The sequence below is a fragment of the Epinephelus lanceolatus genome, chromosome 22 (assembly GCF_041903045.1).
Source record: "Epinephelus lanceolatus isolate andai-2023 chromosome 22, ASM4190304v1, whole genome shotgun sequence".
NCBI classification, from domain to species: domain Eukaryota; kingdom Metazoa; phylum Chordata; class Actinopteri; order Perciformes; family Serranidae; genus Epinephelus; species Epinephelus lanceolatus.
This window is the reverse complement of record NC_135755.1, coordinates 7,936,904-7,960,950: the sequence shown is the minus strand read 5'-3', so window position 1 is coordinate 7,960,950 and position 24,047 is coordinate 7,936,904. Positions and strand designations below refer to the sequence as shown.

General features: G+C 41.1%; 4 protein-coding genes and 1 long non-coding RNA gene across 5 annotated transcripts; 4 read left to right on the top strand and 1 right to left on the bottom strand.

The window, feature by feature from the left end:
* Nucleotides 1-1,693: 1,693 nt before the first annotated feature.
* Nucleotides 1,694-2,554, top strand: LOC144459932 (uncharacterized). Its single transcript, XM_078164765.1, has one exon. The coding sequence runs from the start codon at nucleotides 1,694-1,696 to the stop codon at nucleotides 2,552-2,554; it is 861 nt and encodes a 286-aa protein (XP_078020891.1).
* Nucleotides 2,555-7,465: 4,911 nt separating this feature from the next.
* On the top strand, nucleotides 7,466-8,335 carry LOC144459931 (uncharacterized). Its single transcript, XM_078164764.1, has one exon. It carries the CDS (start codon nucleotides 7,466-7,468, stop codon nucleotides 8,333-8,335), a length of 870 nt encoding a protein of 289 aa, XP_078020890.1.
* A 3,910-nt stretch (nucleotides 8,336-12,245) lies between these two features.
* On the bottom strand, nucleotides 12,246-13,155 carry LOC117246019 (uncharacterized). The gene is made up of 3 exons (XR_004500669.1): nucleotides 13,047-13,155; nucleotides 12,852-12,909; nucleotides 12,246-12,477 (listed from the first exon to the last, which is right to left on the bottom strand). It is a non-coding gene; the product is annotated as an uncharacterized LOC117246019 (long non-coding RNA).
* Nucleotides 13,156-16,588: 3,433 nt separating this feature from the next.
* Nucleotides 16,589-17,470, top strand: LOC144459930 (uncharacterized). The gene has a single exon (XM_078164763.1). It carries the CDS (start codon nucleotides 16,589-16,591, stop codon nucleotides 17,468-17,470), a length of 882 nt encoding a protein of 293 aa, XP_078020889.1.
* Nucleotides 17,471-22,591: 5,121 nt separating this feature from the next.
* Nucleotides 22,592-23,977, top strand: LOC144459824 (uncharacterized). The gene has a single exon (XM_078164513.1). It carries the CDS (start codon nucleotides 22,613-22,615, stop codon nucleotides 23,474-23,476), a length of 864 nt encoding a protein of 287 aa, XP_078020639.1. The 5' UTR covers nucleotides 22,592-22,612; the 3' UTR covers nucleotides 23,477-23,977.
* Nucleotides 23,978-24,047: the final 70 nt, after the last annotated feature.

The following is a 24,047-nucleotide window of genomic DNA, read 5'->3' as shown; positions in this document are numbered from 1 at the left end:
GATGGCATGAAAAATATGTACAGTACAGGCCAAAAGTTTGGATACACCTTCTCATTCAATGCGTTTTCTTTATTTTCATGACTATTTACATTGTAGATTCTCACTGAAGGCATCAAATCTATGAATGAACACATGTGGAGTTATGTACTTAACAAAAAAAGGTGAAATAACTGAAAACATGTTTTATATTCTAGTTTCTTCAAAATAGCCACCCTTTGCTCTGATTACTGCTTTGCACACTCTTGGCATTCTCTCCATGAGCTTCAAGAGGTAGTCACCTGAAATGGTTTCCACTTCACAGGTGTGCCTTATCAGGGTTAATTAGTGGAATTTCTTGCTTTATCAATGGGGTTGGGACCATCAGTTGTGTTGTGCAGAAGTCAGGTTAATACACAGCCGACAGCCCTATTGGACAACTGTTAAAATTCATATTATGGCAAGAACCAATCAGCTAACTAAAGAAAAACCAGTGGCCATCATTACTTTAAGAAATGAAGGTCAGTCAGTCCGGAAAATTGCAAAAACTTTAAATGTGTCCCCAAGTGGAGTCGCAAAAACCATCAAGCGCTACAACGAAACTGGCACACATGAGGACCGACCCAGGAAAGGAAGACCAAGAGTCACCTCTGCTTCTGAGGATAAGTTCATCCGAGTCACCAGCCTCAGAAATGGCAAGTTAACAGCAGCTCAGATCAGAGACCAGATGAATGCCACACAGAGTTCTAGCAGCAGACCCATCTCTAGAACAACTGTTAAGAGGAGACTGCGCGAATCAGGCCTTCATGGTCAAATAGCTGCTAGGAAACCACTGCTAAGGAGAGGCAACAAGCAGAAGAGATTTGTTTGGGCCAAGAAACACAAGGAATGGACATTAGACCAGTGGAAATCTGTGCTTTGGTCTGATGAGTCCAAATTTGAGATCTTTGGTTCCGACCGCCGTGTCTTTGTGAGACGCAGAAAAGGTGAACAGATGGATTCCACATGCCTGGTTCCCACTGTGAAGCATGGAGGAGGAGGTGTGATGGTGTGGGGGTGTTATGCTGGTGACACTGTTGGGGATTTATTCAAAATTGAAGGCACACTGAACCAGCATGGCTACCACAGCATCCTGCAGCGACATGCCATCCCATCCGGTTTGCATTTAGTTGGACGATCATTTATTTTTCAACAGGACAATGACCCCAAACACACCTCCAGGCTGTGTAAGAGCTATTTGACCAAGAAGGAGAGTGATGGAGTGCTGCGGCAGATGACCTGGCCTCCACAGTCACCGGACCTGAACCCAATCGAGATGGTTTGGGGTGAGCTGGACCGCAGAGTGAAGGCAAAGGGGCCAACAAGTGCTAAACACCTCTGGGAACTCCTTCAAGACTGTTGGAAAACCATTTCAGGTGACTACCTCTTGAAGCTCATGGAGAGAATGCCAAGAGTGTGCAAAGCAGTAATCAGAGCAAAGGGTGGCTATTTTGAAGAAACTAGAATATCAAACATGTTTTCAGTTATTTCACCTTTTTTTGTTAAGTACATAACTCCACATGTGTTCACTCATAGTTTTGATGCCTTCAGTGAGAATCTACAATGTAAATAGTCATGAAAATAAAGAAAACGCATTGAATGAGAAGGTGTGTCCAAACTTTTGGCCTGTACTGTATTTAATGTTTTCTCCATTTGACTGTATTTTTCTCTTCCAGATATGACAGTAAACTCATCCTTCTCCTCCAATGACTCCCTTCCTGATTGCCTTTTTACCAGACCAACCTCCTTTTTCTTCATCACATACTACATCACAAACATTCTCCTCCTCCTCCCTCTCTGCATCCTCGTCCTCTACCTGGGTCTCCAACGATGGCAGCAACAGCACTCCACCTCCACAGCAGCAGCAATGACTCACTCAGACAGCTTCACCTACCACATGGTCACCATGGAGCTGGTTGGTGTCTTAGGGAGCATCTTCGGCTTCTGTGGTGTCTTTGTTGATCGTGTTCATATATCATGGTTGGGGCACTTTTTGTGGATCTTCACCTGGTATGGAGAGATGTTCTTCCACATCCTGACCTGTGTGGAGCGCTACCTGGCTGTCGTTCATCCCGTCACCTACCTGAGCCTGAGAGGAGAGAGAGGGATCAGAATCAGAAATATCAGCATTGGGTGTGTGTGGCTGCTTTGTGTTGGAACAACAATTTGTATGACTTTAAAATACTCTTTAGTTGTGGCTTTCTGCTTCTTGATTTTGTCCTTGATCATTGTGTCCTTCTGCAGCCTTTCTGTTCTCTGCGTTCTGATTCGTCCAGGGCCAGGGGAACAGGGCGGGGACAGGGAAAGAGTTGACCAATCAAAGCGGAGAGCTTTCTACACCATCTTGGCCATACTGGGAGTGCTGCTCCTGAGGTCCTCTGCTAATCTGGCTTGGACTGTTGTTCATATGTTGAGGGAAAGCAGGGATTGTTCAGCAACGGCAGCTGAAATCTGGTTCAATCTCCCCAGCAGTCTGGTGTTACCTCTGCTGTTTCTACACAGAGCAGGAACATTAGCGTGTTGTAAGAACAACTCCTAATGAGGTTAAGGATTAGATTTGCATTAAATGAAATCACTTCTGATAGAAGCAAGCAGTTCTGTATTTAAAGATCTGCTAGTTTGGTCTCCATCCTACTCCTGAGAAAAACATATGATGTGATTTTGTTTTTGTCCTTCTGATTATTAAACATGTTATTTTTCCTTCATGAAGTAAAGATGCTGTATATCATGGGCATCAGTTTCCTGTTAAACCACATACATAGTTATGATACATCTACCTTACTAAATAATCATGATTAAATGACTATGAAATGTGGTTTGAATGGTTGTAGGAGAAAAAAGAATACTGGAATGAATATAGCATGGATTATGTCATATGTTACACTGCAAGACAGGCTTATATTTCCAAGTGTGTAGTTCTGTGTATAGAAGTTACAATGTGGTTGCATTTCCTGTGAGTGGTGCCAAAGAAGCATTTGTTTATGATATGTATGTGCTTATTGTTTATTATTCCTTTTTGGTGTGTATAGGTGCATAGTTAAAAATGGGCTTGAATCTTTGATGTTCAGTTTATTTGCTTTGAGTACTTGCATTGGGTCTTTTAAGAGTTGGTTAATTTGCAGGATGTGTGGAGAGTTGCAGGATGATGCTATGAACTGATTGTCTTGACTTAAAACCAAAAATCCATAAACAAACATTCCTGAAATCAACAGGCCTTTACACAATACAAAGTTCAAAGTTCAATGGGCTACAATACATTTTCATGAAACCATAAAGATTTACCAAACAGGCAGCAGGTAAGGACTGTAACCCTGTAGTGTCTTCCACGCTCCACACTCACATTAACACACCTGCCCTTAATTAAAGGGTCCCCAGATGCCAGGTCAGATGGTGCATTAAAGTGACTCAAAAAATAATAGGAAACTAGGACTTCCTAGAAATGGCTCTAACAGGTCTTAAAAGACCTTAAGAACTGTGGTCATTCCTAGATCGTGCGGTGCGGATGCAATAAAAGGAAAGTTCTTAAAACTTTATAAAAAGTTCTGCTGTACATGTATGTATTTTACACATGTAAAATTTTGTACAGTTTTGTATTTTGTGCAAAAGTAAAGTAGATGATCTAGCATTACAGAGTGATTGCACAGGAATTGTTTCGAGATCTCACATTTCTGCTTTAGCTGTATATGAGTGTGATGCTTCCTGGTGAGATGACACAGGTGATGACTCTGTTTCAAGGGTCATCAACTACATTTGTCCGAGGCCAGAATGTTTCTAAGCACTGTGGGGACCGAGTGTGAAATAATATATTAGATGTGAATGCACAGCAGCCTTTGTTTTCACATTATTTGAATTATGTCCATTCTGTCCAGGTGTCCATCTAATGGACAGATAAATGAAACTACACTGGGATCGATGTTGGGGTAGAAGTTTATGAGACATTAATGAATGCATGAGTTGTGCATTGATTTGGTAATTCTGGGGGCCTCAGGTGCCTTGATGTCTTTGGACTATGGGGAGCGTGCAGGCTCCGTAGAGGGGCTCACCCAGCCTGGGTTCGAATCGGAAACCCTCTTGCTGAGAGGCAACAATGCTAACTAACTGCACCACTGTGCTGCGTCACTTGCTAGCACAGACTATAACAAATTTGTGACCAAAATTTAAGTGAGTCTTTTGGGTCCATAAAACAAACTTAGTTCATTAACATAAATGGGAGCAAAAACAAAATGGTTGTATTTAATTTTTTTGTTCAGTGTAGGTGCCATACAAAACTGAGTGTCATGTGACACGACTTTAAATTTTTGGTTTGTGTGTTCATGCATACATGCTGTACCAAGTCTGATGTCTGATTTGTGTTGTAATAAACATATACTCAAGAAAGGACAGCTGAGGCTCATCTAGTTTGTTCTCCAATTCATCAAAATGAAGAATGACCAGAAGTACAAGTTTTCCACATCAGGGTCTCATTTATAAACATTGCATACACACAAAATGAAGCCCGAAAGAGGCGTATGCCACTTGGTGGGCGAAACTTTGACCCATGCTTACAAACTTTTTGGAGACGGGAAATTGGTGACGCTACATGATTATCGACATTTTTTGGCTTTTGTATATATCCATGGACCGCGGAACGCATCTGAACAAGGGGGGGCCATAATTTCAAGTCACATGGAGGGGGTGGGGGGGCATATGCATTGAAACAGACAATATTACTGATGTATTAAATAATGCTGCGGAGCACTTTTATTATTCTGACGCCACACAGTCACATCTACAGTACACACATGAACACGAACGCATGCTTGCTCAGATTAACCCCTCTGATCCCACTCTAACATTCACACACAACAGGCCAAGCCTATTTACACATAAACGCACAGATGAAACTATAGCAAACAACAAAGTACATCCAGTCCACAACCACAACCAAAACTCATCTTGCTGCCTTGAATCTAAATCAACATCATATTCATTATCATCACAAGTCAGCACTCATATCAGACTGATGTGCAGAGCTGCGCGCGCGCACACACACACACACACACACCCAACAAGAAAAGTTAGTGAAAAGTAACCAGAACGCTGAATTTCTGTCCACTCCCGCCCGCTCCCACAAAACTCTGAGAATTTATGCCTGCACAATAATAGAGATGCATTGATTTTGTGTCTTATCCCGTCCCGCAGGAGAAAACACGTCATTTTATAGGCTATTAATAAAGAGATTCATGGGGCTGTTTGTTTCGTTTCCCTGGCCTCCATGTCTTTTCAGGAATAGCGCTCCTATTTCGTTGTTTTCATTTAGTTCTTAATGAAATAAAGGCTGTTTCATATCCTATTCTCCTCCTCTGTATTTATTTATGATTGAGGTTAAGCCAAGCCCGGCGCCAGGATGAAGTTACTGAGGGGGCGGTTAAAAATTACGAGGGGGCAAATCTTTATTATGCAACATAGGTTCACACAGTGAGTTATAAAGAGCGCATAGACGTGCGTAATTGTCACGCGTAATGACAGCTCGTTGCCAGTGAAACACATAAACTGCACATCTTCTTTCATGTTTGTCTCATGACAGATGGAGCTAACAGACAGACAGACAGACAGACAGGTGGAGCAAGCGGCAAATGAAAGCTGTTTCAGGGCATATTCGTCCATTTATGAATAAATATAGAGTGGAAACGCTCATGCATGTGCACCAAGTTCCTGTGTTGACATCCTGTCGCTAGGCTACATCTTCTTCTTCTTCTTTTTCTTCTTCTTCTACTGTTTAATGGGGACCCGCGGGACCCGGCGGGACCCAATCCCAATGCAGCCCTCTACTGTATGTCAGAATACAAAAGTTACCCGGGCCATGGCCCCCCTGGCCCCCCTGGCCCCCCCGGTTCCGCGGTCTATGCGTATATTTTTAAAATTGATCCTACGCGTTGTTTTATGAATGAGACCCCAGATGTAGTGTTCAAAAATCTGAAATGTACGCCAATGTGTGTTCTGATTTTAGACTAACTGCTTTTACAAGACATGAAATTATGTTGAGATTTTATAGCTAACAGCAAACAAAAGCAAACAAATTGTAGGTAGTGGTGTGTGCGTGTGCGCTCATCAGTAATGCAACAGTATAATGAACCAAATAAAGGATTAAATGTAGGATACTAGGAATATATTTTCTCGACTATCTGTTGCTGTGTTGTTTATTCATTAATTAATCATCCTTTGTGGGTGAGTTTGTCTTTGCTACTTTTGTTATTTCATTCAAATAAAACATTTGAATGTAAATCTAATTTGCAGAGGGAGAGAGGTGATGCGCTGTGATTTACAGTCAGTTCAGTATCAGTCAGTCACAGGAGTCCAGAGAGGGAGAAGATCAGGAACAAATACTGACAAGGTTGGTGTTGTTAATACTTTTATTGTATTCATTTTCTTTAATCACATTAGTGTGGATGACCAAAAACAAATTTAATCTTACTATTCTGACACCTGCACAGATGATACTTTGTTTTATAAACTCTGTAGTTTTCCTAAAGACTCTCAACAGGAACTTCAAAGGAGCACTTCACTGATTTAATACATGAATGTTCATTTACTCATCATGGTTTTGGACCACTCATCCTGCATGTGAAAACAGTTGTATTATATTTTGTGTTGCTCTGGAGGAGATTATGTAGTGAACAGTACAAATGCAAAACACTGCAATCAAATTAAGGATCACATCCTGATGGGTTATGATTGGCATACTGTACCTCGGCATAGCTAAACCTCAATTAATCACTCATTGAATGCACCACCTGGAGAGCATGCTAAGTGGCCCAAATCACAGCTGTGTGGTATGAAAAAAAGAGCCGGCCCTAACTATAAGCTTTATCAAAGGCTATATCCTGCGGAGCTCTGCTGGCGCAGGTTTCAGTGAAGAGCAAACTTCCAGCAAATTGTGTGCAAAGTGTTGTGGGGATTTTATACCCGTGGAGGATCCACACAGGCATCCTTCGAATTTCTTGGAAAGAAGGACTCAGTCCTTTGAGAAACTCGGAAGGATCCTTGACATTAGAGCAGTTTTCAGCTGGAGTCTATGATGTAGTGTCCTTCAAATTCGGCCGTTCGAGGATCCTTCCTTGACTTTGAGAAACCCAGAGTGAAAACAAACAGGAGACAGTAGGAGGGGGAAACAGGAAACTCAAAGGAGAGGCAAAGCTGAAACCCTAACAGTAACATGCCCAACCATGTTTACACAGCTTTCAGGGATGGACATAAGGCCCTCCCTTCGTTCCTTTGTTTTTCCTCAAAGGGCTTCCTCTTTACTCCTCTCTTCTTCAGACAAATGGTCCATGTGGTGGTTTCATGTGGTCCCGGCCTCGGATGAACTAATCAAAACATATTTTTAAAAACTTTGAGAGCATCACAGGAAACATGCAAAAGATGTCATTTATTTACTGTCTCCATTTGATTGTCTTTTTCTCTTCCAGATATGGCAGTAAACTCTTCCTCCAACAACTCCATTCATAGCATTTTCTCTTCGGACATTTACTGCTACATCACCAGACCAAGCTCCCAAATCTTTGCCACATACTTCTTCATCCATATCCTCCTCGTCCTCTCTCTCTGCATCTTCGTACTCTACCTGGGTCTCCAACGATGGCAGCGACAGAGCTCCACCTCCACAGCTGCAAAGACAAGCCACTCAGACATCTTCACCTACCACATGGTCACCATGGAGCTGATTGGTGTCACAGGGAGCATCCTCTGCTGCTGTGGTATCATTTTGGATAATGCTTATATATTGTACGTGGGTTTTATTCCTTGGTCCTTCACCTGGTATGGAGAGACGTTCTTCCACATCCTGACCTGTGTGGAGCGCTACCTGGCTGTTGTTCATGCCGTCACCTACCTGAGCCTGAGAGGAGAGAGAGGGATCAGAATCAGAAACATCAGCACAGGGTGTGCTTGGCTGCTTTGCTGTGGAGCAACAAGTCTAATTAATGAAAACAGCTCCTTAGTTGGGGATTTCTGCCTCTTGATTTTCTCTGTGATCATTGTGTCCTTCTGCAGCTTCTCTGTTCTGTACGTTCTGAAGCGTCCAGGGCCAGGGGAACAGGGCGGGGACAGGGAAAGAGTTGACGAGTCAAAGCGGAGAGCTTTCTACACCATCATGGCCATACTGGGAGTGCTGCTGTTGAGGTGTTTTGGAAGTCTGATTTGGACTCTTGTTCATATGTTGATGGAAAGTGAGTGTGTGATATCAGCAATTGAGCACTGGCTTAATCTCCCCAGCAGTCTGGTGTTACCTCTGCTGTTTCTACACAGGGCAGGAAAATTAGCGTGCTGTAAGAACAACTAATGAGGAAAAGGATTAGGTTTGTATTAAAGGAAATCATTTCTGATACCAGCAAGCAATTGGCTATATATCCTCCTGAAACCCTGTGTCCTCATACGAGGACGTCACATTTTGGGTTTACTTTACCTTGTGCCTCATTCTACTTAAAGGGATAGTGCACCCAAAAATGAAAATTCAGCCATTATCTACTCACCCATATGCCGATGGAGGCCCTGGTGAAATTTCCTCACAAGTCCTCACATCCCTTGTGGAGATCGGCGGGGGGAATAGCTAGCACACCTAATGGCTGACGGCGCCCCAGACTAACGTCCAAGAACACAAAATTGAATCCACAAAGTATCTCCATACTGCTCATCCGTAGTGATCCAAGTGTCCTGAAGCTGCGACATAAAAAATTGTTTCGAAAAACGTCATTTGAACTCTGTTTTTAGCCTCACTGTAGCCTGTAGCTCTGACTGCTTCTCTGTGCTCCGGGCTCACGTGTGTGCATTTGCACGAGACCAGCGAAAGCATGAGCTTTGCTTACCCGTGTTTACATCATGTAAAAAACAAGATGGCAGCCATCTCTGCCAAGTCAGTCTGCAGCCGATCTCAACACAAAAGTGGACAAGGTCCAAAACCTGATCACATGTTATGGTTGAAACTAGTTTATTTATGATGAATAATGTTTGTAGTTTGACATGACAACAAATTTGACCAATTGTAGCAACAGTACAAGCTATGACACTGTTAATTAGGAAGTACTTGTTTGAAGACACTGGGACTTAATTATCGTCTCGTTTGAGGACATTGGGACTTTATTATAATTGACAATTTTTAGTTTTTTACACTTATCAGGTCCTACTGATCCCAAACAGCTAGAAGAAATGCTAAAACAAAAGTTCAGGTCTCAGGAGGTTGAAGATCCACTGGTTTTCTTTCTTCCTACGCCTGACAAAATGTGTGTGTGAGTGTGTTTATGTTATGACCATAGTCCCAAACCTCACCTATGTTCATGAGCTCTGGGTAGTGACTGAAAGAATGAGGTTTCAGATACGAGTGGCCGAAATGACTTTCTTCTGTGGGATGGCTGGGCTCAGCCTTAGAGATAGGGTGAGGAGCTTGGACATCCGGAGGGAGCTCGGAGTAGAGCCGCTGCTCCTTCACACTGAAAGGGAGTCCGTTGGTTCGGGCATCTGATCAGGATGCCTCCTGGGAGCCTCCTGATGGAGGTGTTTCAGGCATGTTCCACTGGTAGGAAGCCCTGGGGCAGACCCAGAACATGCTGGGGGGATTATATATCTCATCTGGCCTGGGAACACGTTGGGGTCCCCCAGGAGGAGCTGGAAAGCATCGCTGGGGAGAGGGACATTTGCGGTGCTTTGCTTGGCCTGCTGTCCCCGCGGCCCAGGCTCGGATAAACAGATGAAAATGGGTGGATGTTTATGTTATGTTCCTCCGGTAACTAAACATGATTATTTTCTCTTTAACCCTCAGGGGACTCAAGGTATTGTGATAATTTTGGCATTTTCACTGGTTCTCTGATTTATTTAAGTCAAATATAAACACAAGTTTATATTTTATATTTTAAGTTTATTCCATATATTCAAACTTCCATTCCGTGTATAATTGTATTTTCAAATTTCATTCCATGTCTTAAACTTTCGTGGCATGTATTTGAAGTATTTAGACTTTCATTCCATATATTCTAACTTTATATGATATATCCCAACTCTCATTTTATATATTGAGGCTCTTTTCATATATTCCAACTTGTATTCTATATATAATTATACTTTCAAATTTCATTTTATGTCTTTAAATTTGGCATGTATTTAAAGTATTTAGACTTTCATTCTGTCTTTTCCACTTTCATTCCATATATCCAGACTTATTTGATATATGCCAACTTTCATTTCATATATTGAGGTACATTCCGTATATTCCAACTTTCATTCTGTGTATTATGAATTTAATTCCGTCTAATTCATTTCATTCCATATATTCAACATTTCATTCCATAAATGCAACATTTCATTCCATATATTCAGAGTTCATACCATATATTCAAACATTCGTTCTATATAAATGTATTTTCAAATTTCATTCCATGACTTTAATTTAATTTAAAGTATTGAGACTTTCATTCCATTTGTTCAAAGTTCATTCCATATATTCCAACTTTAATTGATATATTCCAAATATCAGTTTATATATTCCGGTTAATTCCATATATTCCAACTTTCATTCAGTATATTCTGAATTTCATTCCTTGTTATTTGTTTCATTGCATATATTCACAATTTCATTCCATATATTCAAACTTTCAGTCAATATGTAGTTATATTTTAAAATTTAACTCCATGTTTTTGCCTTTTATTGCATGTATTTAAAGTTACATTTTCATTCCATTACATTTCATATATTCCAAATTTCATTCTGTATATTCTGACCTTCATTTCTTGTGATTTGTTTCATTCCATATATTCACAATTTCATTCCATATATTCAAACTTTAATTGATATATTCCAAATTTCAGTTTATATATTCAGGTTCATTTCATATATTCCAACTTTCATTCAGTATATTCTGAATTTCATTCCTTGTGATTTGTTTCATTCGGTATATTCACAATTCCATTCCATATATTCAAACTTTCAGTCTATATGTAGTTATTTTCAAATTTATTTCCATGTCTTTACCTTTTATCGCATGTATTTAAAGTTAAAGTTAGATTTTCATTCCATTACATTCCATGTATTCCAAATTTTATTCTGTGTATTCTGACCTTCATTCCTTGTGATTTGTTTCATCCCATATATTCAATATTTTATTCCATATATTGTGACCGTCATTACATTAAACACAAACATTTAATGCTTTTCTGAATGGTATGCAATAATATACATTCTTGTGGAGAGGTTTGACTTACAGTACTGTACAATACATGAAACAAATAGATATGATTAAAATAACGCAACTATGCAAAACAGACTCTATTTCATTTGAATGCTCAACAGACTATGTCTTCACATAATTTGAATTTTGTTAGGTGTCCATCTAATGAACTGATGAAAGAAACCATAGTTGGACTGATGTTGTGGTATAAATTCTTTAGGCATAAAGGAATGTTTGCATTGTTATGATTTGGTCATTTTTGAGGCCTTAGAGTACTTCACACTGGGCAGGCCTTATGTGAGAACACTCTTGGTGTCTAGAGGTAAAACAGAAGATGGGCACCATTTAAAGCTCAGTGAAATGGAAGGGGACTTTAAGTTTTTGGTATGACTGCGTCCATGATTACATGCTGTGTCCATGATCTTCTCTGATTTGTGTTGACATTTGTGTTGTAATAAGCATAGTTAGCAGTTAATAAACAGTTAGGAAGACAATACTTTTTATGCAATGTCTTTTCAGTAATGGTAATTACTTTTCGGCATGGATAGACTCAAAGATCTTTTCTTTTCAATTGACTTGTGATTCATTTGCACAAACTATTTGCGTTTGGTCTGAAAAGACTTTAAGAACTATGATTGTTCCTTTTTCTTTCAGTGCGGACAAAGAAGGTTCTTAAAACTCTACAAAAAGGTTCAACCAGTCCAAACCCCCCTACAATACATATGAATATCTTTGCAGAGTATATACTGTAGAGATTTGCCTTTGGCATTAAATGGATATTATTTAAATGCTATACATGCAAGTATTTTACACCATATATGGTACATAAGTAAAGCAGATGATCTGGCATTACAGAGTGATTGCACAGGAATTGTTTTGAGACCTGACATTTCTGATTTGGCTGTTCATGAATGCAATGCTTCCTGGTGAGACGATGCAAAGCAGTTAATGACTCTATTTCAAGGGTCATCAACTACATTTTTCCGAGGCCAGAATGTTTCTAAGCAGACACTGTGGGGACCAACGTTCAAATTATATTAGATTTGAATGCACAGCAGCCTTTGTTTTCACATTATTTGAATTCTGTCATGTCTCCATCTAATGGACCGATAAAATAGACTACAGCTGCATCGATGTTGATGAATGCATGATTTGTGCATTGTCATGATTGGGTTATCTGAGAGGCCTCTTTCACACTGTGCAGGCTGTATGTGAGGAGAGTCTGGAGGTGAAACATGAGATGAAGATCTTCCAGATGTTCCCACTGCTTTGATAAACAAGGACGAAAAACAGTCGTTACACACATCGTCAACCCCCCATCATGTTAAGTAATTTTCATAAAATTTATCAACTGAATTTTTAAGCATTTACAAGTTGATTTACAACCAACAACATAAATGAAATGACAATGACTTCTTGAATTTTAAGGATCCACAAACAGTTTAGCCGAATCACAACAATATTTGTAAAGTATATGACACCCACTATCTTTAACTCGCTAATTCAGATCAAGTCTCCACGTATACAGGGATGTATGAAAACATAGTTTTTTGGCCATTCGTCCAGTCTAGAACTGCCTTGTACATCTGTACACAATTCCTGGAAGCTGAAAACCAGTTCTTGCATGACCTGCATACTCACCAGGCATGTCATCCATTGAGCATGTTTGCAGTGCTCTGGGTCGGCGTATAACCACTTCCTGCCAACATCCATCAAATTTGCACAGCCATTGAAAAGGAGTGGACCAACATTCCCAAGGCAACCATCAACAACCTGATCAACTCTATGTGAAGGAGATGTGTCACACTGCACAAGGCAAATAGGATACTGACTCACTTTATACGGCATCTCTGTAACATTAGTCGTGAGAAATCTGAATGAAAGTCTTTTCTTTAAAGGTCAAACTGCAGATTAAAGAGTGGCCTTTTATTGTGACCAGCCCAAGACACACCTGTTAGTAATCAGGAAGCTTAATCAGCATTTTGATATGCCACACCTGTCTGGTGGAAGGATCATCTTGGAATAAGAGAGGTGCTCACTTTTAACAAACTTGCACCCATTATTTTGGAGAAATACATCTTTTGTGTGCATAAAAAACAGTTTTAGATCTTGAAGTTGAACCTGTGAAAAAGAGACCAAACTACAGCTTTTCCACATCACATGTATGTTGCAAAATCAAAAATTCTGACCAATGTCTTCTTTTACAACACATTAAAAATTATGGACACAAATTCAGTAAGGCAACTATGTAATAATTCAAATAAAGGATTAAATCTGGGAATATATTCTCCACTTCAGCTGTTACTCTAAGTGTTTATTTATCAATAAGATATTCATTGTGGGTACATTTGTCTTTGCTACTTTTGTTGTTTTATTCAAATAACACATTTGAATGTAAATCTAATTTACTGAGGCAGAGAGGTGAGGTGCTGTGATTTACAATCAGTTCAGTATATTTGGATCAGATACTCAGACACAGGAGTCCACAGTTGGAGGAAAATCAGAAACAAATACTGATAAGGTTGGTGTTAATATTACTTTTTTAATATCATCATCATATTCTTAAATCCAAATTAGTGTAGACGACTGAAACTGACAGAAAACAAGCTTTAGGGGTTCCTCTAAAGATTTTGTTTTTTATCTTCTTCTTTTTTCTGTATGCTTATTGTTGTAATAGGCACAGTATCTCCATGAACCCCTTTTAACTTCCAACCACAATGTTTAGACCTCTTAATATTTTTTCCTGTCTTTTCTATACATATTTTTGTGTAAATAAACTAAACTAAACGTCCCGACAGAAACTTTAAAGGGGAACATGAAGGTCCATTTACTCATCATGGTTGGTACCACTCATCCTGCATGTGCAAACAGATTTATAATGTCGCTCTGGAGGAGCTTTAAGGCTTGAGACTACAAATATTCTGGGATGGACACATAACATAACACATTGAATTTATTTTCATTACTATTACAAAGTTGTTAGTGTTGTTTGCGTGTACTCCTACAATTTTCAGTTTTTAAAAAAAATCTGTTATTTTACTTTGAAGTATTTTAAACCCGAATTTCACTTTGATACATTTCAAGTTACATCTGTTACCGAGTAAAAACAAACGTCACATGAATGAGTCCTGATAAACTGTGTGAGAATGGAACAAAAGAGAGGAGATATATCAGCTGCAGTCACACCTGTGCCAGGCCACATATGTAGCATCCGCGATACGATATTATCACGATTCAATATTGTTGCCATTTTAAATATGTTGTGATATGCTGAGTGTCGCGATAAATGATATTGTGATATATTCCAATTACTTTTACCTAAGTAAATTTTGTACACAAGCACTTGTAGTTTTACTTGATAAAAATGTCTTTACATTAACAGTGCTTTTACATGAGCAGAATATTCTGGTACTTTTTCTACTTTTGCACATTTCTTACTGAAGGTAAGTGTCATAAAGCAGGGGGCTTTAACTTTGAAGTTGCATCATGGGAAAAATAGGATCCAGCTATTTGATCCTTGAATCCCAAGTCAGGATGTCTTGGCTTTTGCTGCACAGATTCTGATGTGTTTTCAAATCTGTCTATCTATCACTGGAATACACAGGTTAATATAGGTACATTAGGGCAGCTTTAATTGAATTTGTAAGACACTATCACATATGAATCAATATTCTGTTTCTGCATTGCCTATTTCTCACCTCGAATGTCCAGAAACATATTTTAGTGTACTGTTTAGCTGTAAAATGAGAAAGCTGGTTGTATGGAGGGCAGGACTTTGGTTGACTATTTCCAACTTGGCGGCCAAACTTTTTCAATTTACAGCTAAATGCCAAAAGAAGCAGTAGAAAGAGGAGTGACAGAATGTTTTTCACAGGATATTTACTTTCAGGATATAATGATAGTTTTTTTTATAAATGTCTAAATGTGTTTAGCATCAAAGCATTTACACGTTGAATGACTCCCAACAACAAAAATTAAAGTAATGCAAATGACAATGACTTCTTGAACTCAAAGGATCCAGATGTTTCAAGGTTTTCTCTGGCCTTTCATCCACTCGAAAACTGCTGGTTTTCAGAAACTCATGTGACATGTAGACAGGAAAAGCAGAGTTTTTGGTTTGACACACCTGACGTTGCTCCATTATTTCCTTTTTGAGGCGCCAGAAGTGAACATGACCCAAATGGTGCTGGCACTAACCTTACAAAAACAACTTTTTCCATGTTTACATGTAAATGTACAGATGTTCTTCCACTATATTTGAGGAACAAAAGCATCAGAATGTGTTAAGCCTAGTTCACGTTACATGATTTTCACCGTGATTTTGACGTCACAAAGGATCTTGAGAGCCACCTTGGGTCGGAGGTGAGTCGGCAGATAGTCTGCCACGACGAGTCCTCATGTGTGAACAAGCCTACAAACAAGTCGCCCCCTCGTCTGTGACTGGGATTGGATATCTGGCATGCTAGAAAACTGGAGAAGTCTGACACGACTGACAAAGAGCATCAGCCAATGAGAGGCCGGATACAGTACGTCCCATGTCAGCACGCAGGAGGACGGAAGAAATGTGAGGAGGACAAGCCACACGGTTGCCAGGTCTGCTTATTAGCCGCGACTTTGGGCTTGTTTTTTGTAAAGTTGCTTACAAATATTAGTAGTCACGGGTTGCAGTTTTTTGGGCTTGCTCTCTAAACGTCGCCTTTCTCTCTATATATACATATATATGCATCACTTCTTTTGGGCTTGTTTCCATAGCCCTGGTTGCTTGTTTCTCTCCCAAGATCTTGCAACACTGACAAGCCGGCAAGCAACAACAACAATGGCGGCGTCCACAGGATCCCGGGGAGCTTGTTGTGTTTAGACCCAGGCCCTGGAGGCAGATCTGATTCAACACTGGGAAGAATATCCATGCCTTTACGATGTGTCGTCTCCAAGTAAAAAAACGTAGTTTGGTGACATCACTGCGTTATCTGGGGCTCTGTCGGCGAGGGCTCGGTGGAGAAATCTTGTGGTGTGCACACAGGTCGTAACGCAGTTGGCGAGACTCCCGCTGATAGAAACACACGTCGCCAGGTATGAACGCCCAAAAGATTATGATAGTCTTCGCGACGCAAAATCAGGGTGAAAATCGTGTAATGTGAACTAGGCTTTACTGACATCACTGCTCGATGTAGACTTCTGGAAACAGCTAGTTTTTAAGGATTTCTGATTGGCTATCACCTAGAACTTTGCATGTTTTTGGGTTAGGGTATATCGACCTGTTGGTTCGACACGCTCCACACAGTGCTTCAGTTGTACTTTTGTGTAAAATCCCTCTTTTAGGACTGATAGATATGCAAAACATGCAATTAATATGTTTTCTCCATTTTCCTCTTCCAGATATGGCAGGAAACTCTTCCTCTTCCAATGACTCCATTCTTCATTCTAACTTTCCTGTGGCCATACTTTGCCTCTTCACCAGACCAGGCTCCTTAGTTTATACTGCATTAAATATCACAAACATCCTCCTCCTCCTCCCTCTCTGCATCCTCGTCCTCTACCTGGGTCTCCAACGATGGCAACGACAGCGCTCCACCTCCACAGCAGCAATGACGAGTCACTCAGACAGCTTCACCTACCATATGGTCGCCATGCAGCTGATTCGTGTCGTAGGGTGCACCGTCTGCTTCTGCGCTATCATCTGGGGTCATGTCATTACATTCTATGCCGGGTACTTTCTTCGAGTCTTCACCTGGTATGGAGAGTTGTGCTTCCACAAACTGACCTGTGTGGAGCGCTACCTGGCCGTCGTTCATCCCGTCACCTACCTGAGCCTGAGAGGAGAGAGAGGGATGAGAATCAGAAATATCAGCATTGGGTGTGTGTGGCTGTTTTGTGTTGGAGCAGCAAGTCTGATAACTGAAGGGAACTTGGTATCTGTGGATTTCTGCCTCATGACCTTCTCAGTGATCGTCATCGCCTTCTGCAGCCTTTCTGTTCTCCGCGTTCTGATTCGTCCAGGGCCAGGGGAACAGGGCGGGGACAGGGAGAGAGTTGACGAGTCAAAGCAGAGAGCTTTCTACACCATCGTGGCCATACTGGGAGTGCTGCTGTTGAAGTGTTTTGGAAGTCTATTTGTGGTTGTTTTTCATACGTTGGGGGTAAATGAGTGTGTGATATTGACATTAGTTGACCACTGGTTTAATCTCCCCAGCAGTCTGGTGTTACCTCTGCTGTTTCTACACAGAGCAGGAACATTAGCGTGCTGTAAGAACAACACCTAATGAGGATAAGGATTAGACTTGCTTTAAATCACTTCATACAAGTAAGCAATTGCCCTCTTTAAACATCTGCTGGTCTGGCCTCCACCAACTCCTGAGGAAAATATACAGTGTGTTAATGCAATTTAAATGAGACCTCTCTGTTGGGTGTTATCAATGACTGTAAACCAAAATCCCTCTGGATGCAATTTAATTGATATACGACCAATCTGAGCAATGAAATATGACTTAGCGCTGAACAACGGACAAATGCTAATGGACTACAGCGAGCAGAGATGAGCTTTGTCTGTGAACCAGGGCCGTTGTTGGCAACTTGGGGGGTCCTACGCGCAAGCTGCTTTTGTGATTGTTGCAGCCTGAGTGCGCAACTTTACAGATGTGATGCAGACTTCATTATTATAAGCATTCACAGCATTATTTGTTTAACTAAGTAGTTTTTTTTACCATTAAATTACAGTTGTTTTTTTGATACTGTTTTACAAAAACAGAATCCCATGATGGAAATGGGTTTGCCTTTTTGAGGGGATAAATAGAAAATCACACCATTATTTAGTTAATGTGAGTTCTTTTAACACAGGTGTATTTCCAGGTAGCTATCAGCCGCCCCCCACCCAGATCAGCTCTGCCCTCAGGACTTCAGGTCAACAGACTATGATATGATCCATGTTAAGGTCGCTTAGCAACCTCAGACGGAAACTGGCACCGCGCTCTTGACAGCTGGCTCAAAGAAGGCACAAAAGTAGTGCCCAGCCTAGGTGGTTAAAGACGCAGCATGTGTACGGCCCTTTAATGGGCCTGTACAATCAAAATTTTTATGTGAACCAGTATGAGTATCCCTTGTATAAAAATGAGGCTCCAGTACATCAATTATGAGCCATTCATTTGATCTAGCTGTGACAGACAGAGTGAGTTCTGACACCCGACGATTACGGCACCCATCGTTCTGATACAACACCACTTAATCCTGTTAAAACAACACTCGCAACTTGCATTAATTTTTATGAAAAAAACCTTTTGATTCCTTTGATCTGAGGACCTTAACAGACTAAAAGAATATGAATAACTTACAGGGTTATTAAAGAATGGACACATGATTTGAGGTAGCCAACAACCTGCTTTTATACATCCGAAGAACTTCGATTAAAAAAAGACAAATGAACTGCCTGACAACCAGACCAGGCTTCTAAAAGACAGCAGTTTATTTGTCAAAATGTGTAGCCACACCGGGCGACCTTACATATTTGACTGATATATAAAGAGTAAAAGTGACCTGGTCTTTAATTGGAGCCTTACAGTAGCTGGGACGATGTCGAGGTAGAAGTTTAGTAGGCTTGAAGGAATGTATAATGTTTGCTGTTGTGATTTGTCTTTCACGCTGTGCAGGCTTTATGTGAGGAGGCTCTGGGTGTCTGGAGGTAAAGCATAAGATAAAGACCTTGCAGATGTTCCTATGGCTATGATAACAAACACTACAAAACACACGCACATCCCAATAACCAATGGAATGGGTACTGTACCAAAGAAATGCCTGGCAAAGTCCCATCATGTTGTGATTATACAAGAAACTAGGTGCCATTTAAAGCCGAGTGAAATGTAATAAGACTTTAAATCTTTTGGTGTGACTGTGTCCATGCATACATGCTGTACCATGATTTAATTAACTGAAGCTGCTGTATGTCCAGGGCATCGTTTTCCTTTGGAGAGGTTCAGCTTTGTGCACACATACTGTATACACAAGACACAAAAAAGCTGTGATAAGAACAACACGTCCATGCAAAATAGTTGATGATTCCAGTTGATTTGAATACATGGCAGACTTTGTCTTCACATCATTTGAATTGTGTCAAGTGTCCATCTAATAATAATAATAATAAAAAAAACAACTACAGTTGAAATAGATGGGGTGGCATGTGTGATTTGTGCCTATCATGATCTGATAGAAGGTACCTGCTGATGTGTCTACCCCTGTGTTAAACATGGAGGAGAAACAGACCAAGGGTTACACACACTGTACTGAGATCTTCTTAGATGTCAGATTTGTATTGTAATAAATATATATACAAGTAAGGACACCTGAGGCTCATCAGGTTTGTTGTATATTTCATCTAAATAAAGACGGACCAGAAGTAAAAGTTTTCCACATAAGTCTGGTGGTGAAAAATCCGAAACTGACGCCAGTGTCGTTTCAGTGCTAAAATGATTACTTTACTTACTTACTTTACTGGAGATTTTATACTTGGTATGTAGTGGTATGTGAGCGGGCTGAATGTGATCAGTAAGACAACAATGAAATGATTCAAATAAAGTATTAATGTTGGATATTTTCCATTTGATCTATTACCGTAATGGTTTATCTGTCAGCAAGTCATTCATTTGTCATTCGCCAGTTTGTCATTGAACATTTGAATGGAGAGACAGAGAGAGGGAGGGAGGGAGGTATGAAGTGGGGCTGTGATTTACAGTCAGCTCAGGATATTTGGATCAGATGTTCGGACACTGGAGTCCACAGAGGGAGAAGATCAGAAACAAATACTGATAAGGTTGGTGTTATTACTACTTTTTGATATCATCATCTCCTGAAGTCCACATAAGTGTGGATGACTGAAAACAAATTTATTTATTTATTTATTTATTTGAACGCTTGCACAGTGAATACTGTATTATGTAAACTCAGAGGTTTTTCTTTCCTGTACATTTTTAAGTGTTTTTAAAAATGTGTCCTTTTACTTTTAAGTACTTTCAATGCAAATATCTGACTTTACTACATTTCCATTCACAATCCATTATAGATTTAAAAACAGAAGTCAGATGAATGGGGCCTGATAGAGTATGTGTGAGAAAGGGAATAAAGAAAGGAGATAAATCAGCAGCTGCAGCAAAGAAGAAGCTGCAGGTGTGTCCGTGGCCGCAGTTGGGCAGAGCTCGACTGAGGTGACGCTGTCGAAATCCGGCGTTTGGCACCAACGTAAAAGCTATCCTTTAATTTCGGCCGGTCGCCGTTGTAGCTTAATGGCAACCCGTGGCATCAGGGGGAAACACAGTGGCACAGGAATGAGAGATAAGGAACTCCTAGTCTCTATATACAGACTCTACATTCAGTGAATGTAGAGTCTGTAGGCAAACCCCGGAGATCTTGCCCCCTTCAGTAGAAGAGCGGAAGAGCCCTGGTTTCCGGTGCTAGGCTGTTTGTAGTCCATGTGATTGATAAGAATTTGTTTGTAATGACCTTTAAAGCAAATAGAGACCGGAACCGAAATATCAAAGTTTAACCGAATTTATCATCTTGCACAAGAGGAGCGTTTCACAGTGCAACACACAAGATGAGGTTACAGAGAAAAGGCTCCCTGGAGGAGCGTTTGCTATCAGCTATTATACAGCACAAGTGGGCAGGGAAGCTCGGATGTTTCTATCAAGTACACACTTGTAGATAACGTCACAATCATCTTCGGTCCCTCTGTTGGAACAATACCCTGCCTGTCTGGCCATCCAAAATGGCCTGTCCTTGACTTGTCTCTGATCCGAGCCTCCCTGTCCTCCCCTACAGATACAGAGCTGATGAATCTGCTGACGTTGTGGTGTTTAAGTACAAAACAGAAACAGTATCCTACTGACCGGTACACAGCGTACATACACAGCGTGATCATAATTTTTATAACAGTGATATTGACCAATTACGTTTGAGCCGGCTGCAGTTGTTGCCAGGTTAAATGGTCCGTGCGGTGAACTAACGAGGCTGAACATAACTGGCGTCACTGCAAACTCTGAATCCATCGCAATGGTTCAGCATATTTACTTATATATAAACTAAAGATGGAAACAGAAATTCACCTCCTCTGCCCAAATCAAACCGGAATGCCAAAAAATCAGGGGTCTGCCCCCAGAGGCTGTATCGCCGTCTGCCGGAAGTCAGACGCCGAATACAGCCGATGGGTTCCGAGAATGAGGAACTCCAAGTAAAGTGGGCGGGAGTGGTGGTGGATGGGTCCAACAAACACTGGCGTTCACCAGGGAGAGCGGTGTTCATGTCTCCTCGGGTTCTAAAGCCAAACCCTGTTCGTTTTCCCTAAACCTAACCACATTCATTTAGCCTGGAAATCCAGACTGACATCCAGAAAGATTTTGAGTCTGGCCCTCACGATACACCCTTCCTACCCAAGCGGCGGCACTAACTGAGGCATATTAAAGGCCACCGCACACACTTGGATAGCACGATGGCCAATCAGAGCAAAAAACAAGGTGACGTATTCATTACACTAAGCCCCATTGGTTTTATCGGTATTTTGCTTTTGCCGTATCCCGTTGGCAAAAATGTCCTTCCTGGAAACGAAGGCTTCTATCTGCCCTACCCTTTATTTATTTTATCTTCTGTTCCTCTCTCAAGGAAAAAGATAAGCGTACTTGGCTTAGCGTTTCTTCCAAAGCTAAATTGAATGGACGCGATCCTTCAGCAGCTGCCATCTTGGCTGTTTACTTTTCGACTCCTATGGCACAGCGCTGTCCTCATCATGTTACACCCGCCCAGAGCCCGCTTCTGTCAGATAGACTGATCTGATTGGTCCGATTTGGCATTCAAAGTGCTCTGCTCGTCGGGGCCAGATTCCAGTACAGTGCAAATTTGTATTTGCTAGGGGCGGGGCATCTGGTTTCCAGGTTAACATTCGTTAGGAAGAAACATCGATTCGCGGTGTTGTACCGACATACTGCTTTTATTTTGAAAGAAGCAAGCATGTAACAGGCAGAACTTGACACGGTGTCCCAGAACGTCAACAACCAACACACCCAGGGTACCTTGCACATAGTATGTGGACGTGGAAGGTCCATGACCAAACGTCAATATGTGACGAGGTCAGAGCAAGGATGTGTTGATTCTTAATGCTACATTTAGGAAGGCAAAACCTCCTAAACCTGCCCTGATGGAAGCATCTGAAACTCAACATGGAGGGGATGCTGAGAGTCTGAGACAAGAGACCAACATTTAACAAGAACCCCAGGTGACCCAGTTGACTTTGCTCATTAAGGTGTTGTTAATAAGCGTAGCTGATGAAGTTGGGGTGGTGGTGGGGCTGGTGGGGTTCTAAGACTGATGGACATGCAAAGGATGTAATTTATGTTTCCTCCATTTGATTGTCTTTTTCACTTCCAGATATGGCAGTAAACTCCTCCTCCTCCTCTTCCAATGACTTCCTTCCTTCCCTGACTATATGCCTCATCACCAGTCCAAGCTCTCTCATCTTCATCACACACTGCATCACAAACTTCCTCCTCCTCCTTCCTCTCTACATCCTCGTACTCTACCTGGGTCTCCAACGATGGCGGCGACAGCGCTCCACCTCCATAGCAGTAGTGACGAGTCACTCAAACACCTTCGCCTACCACATGGTCGCCATGGAGCTGGTTGGTCTCTTAGGGATCACCTTCATCTGCTGTGTTATCTATGAGTTTCATAACATAATTCTAAGTGTGGGACATCGTCTTTGGGCCTTCACCTGGTATGGGGAGATTTGTTTTCACATCCTGACCTGTGTGGAGCGCTACCTGGCTGTCGTTCATCCCGTCACCTACCTGAGCCTGAGAGGAGAGAGAGGGATCAGAATCAGAAATATCAGCATTGGGTGTGTGTGGCTGCTCTCTGTTGGAGCAATGTGTCTGTTTACTGAAGACAACTTCTTAATTGTGGATTTCTGCCTCTTGATTTTGTCCTTGATCATCGTGTCCTTCTGCAGCCTCTCTGTTCTCCGCATTCTGATTCGTCCAGGGCCAGGGGAACAGGGCGGGGACAGGGAAAGAGTTGACGAGTCAAAGCGGAGAGCTTTCTACACCATCATAGCCATACTGGGAGTGCTGCTGTTGAGGTGTTTTGTGAGTCTGATTTGGACTATTTTTCATATGTTGATGGAAAATGAGTGTGTGCTACTGACAGCTGAAGCCTGGCTTAATCTCCCCAGCAGTCTGGTGTTACCTCTGCTGTTTCTGCACAGAGCAGGAGCATTAGCGTGCTGTAAGAATTAGCTTTGAATTAAATCACTTCACAGACAAGCAAACAGCAGCTGGTTTGGTCCTCACCTTAACCAAAGAGAAATATCTCGTGTGATTTTATTTTGTCCTTCTGGTGCTGTTTTTCTGTAAACGTGAACTCTACCCTGACGTTGTCAGACTATATATGTAATATATTTTGTTCATGAATGCTTCCTTTGGAGAGTTTCAGCTTAGAGCACACATGCTGCGACAACATGGGACAAAAATAACACGTCCATGCAAAACAGTTAATGATTAGTGTTTGATTTGAATACACAGCAGGCTTTTCTTCTCATCATTTGAATTATGTCAGTCTAATGGTAGATTGATGTGGTAGAAATTTATGAGGGGTGAAGTAATGTCTGTCTGTGCATTGTCGTTATCTAGTAGGAAGACCCTGCCGACATTTCTGTTCGGCCTCAACCAATTGTTACACACTGTACCAAGATTTCTCGGATGTCAGATTTTTATTGTAATAAAAATATATTAATGTAAGGACAACTAAGCATTATCATTTGTTTTATTTTTCATCTAAATGAAGTGCTACTTTCATGTGTTGTTGAAA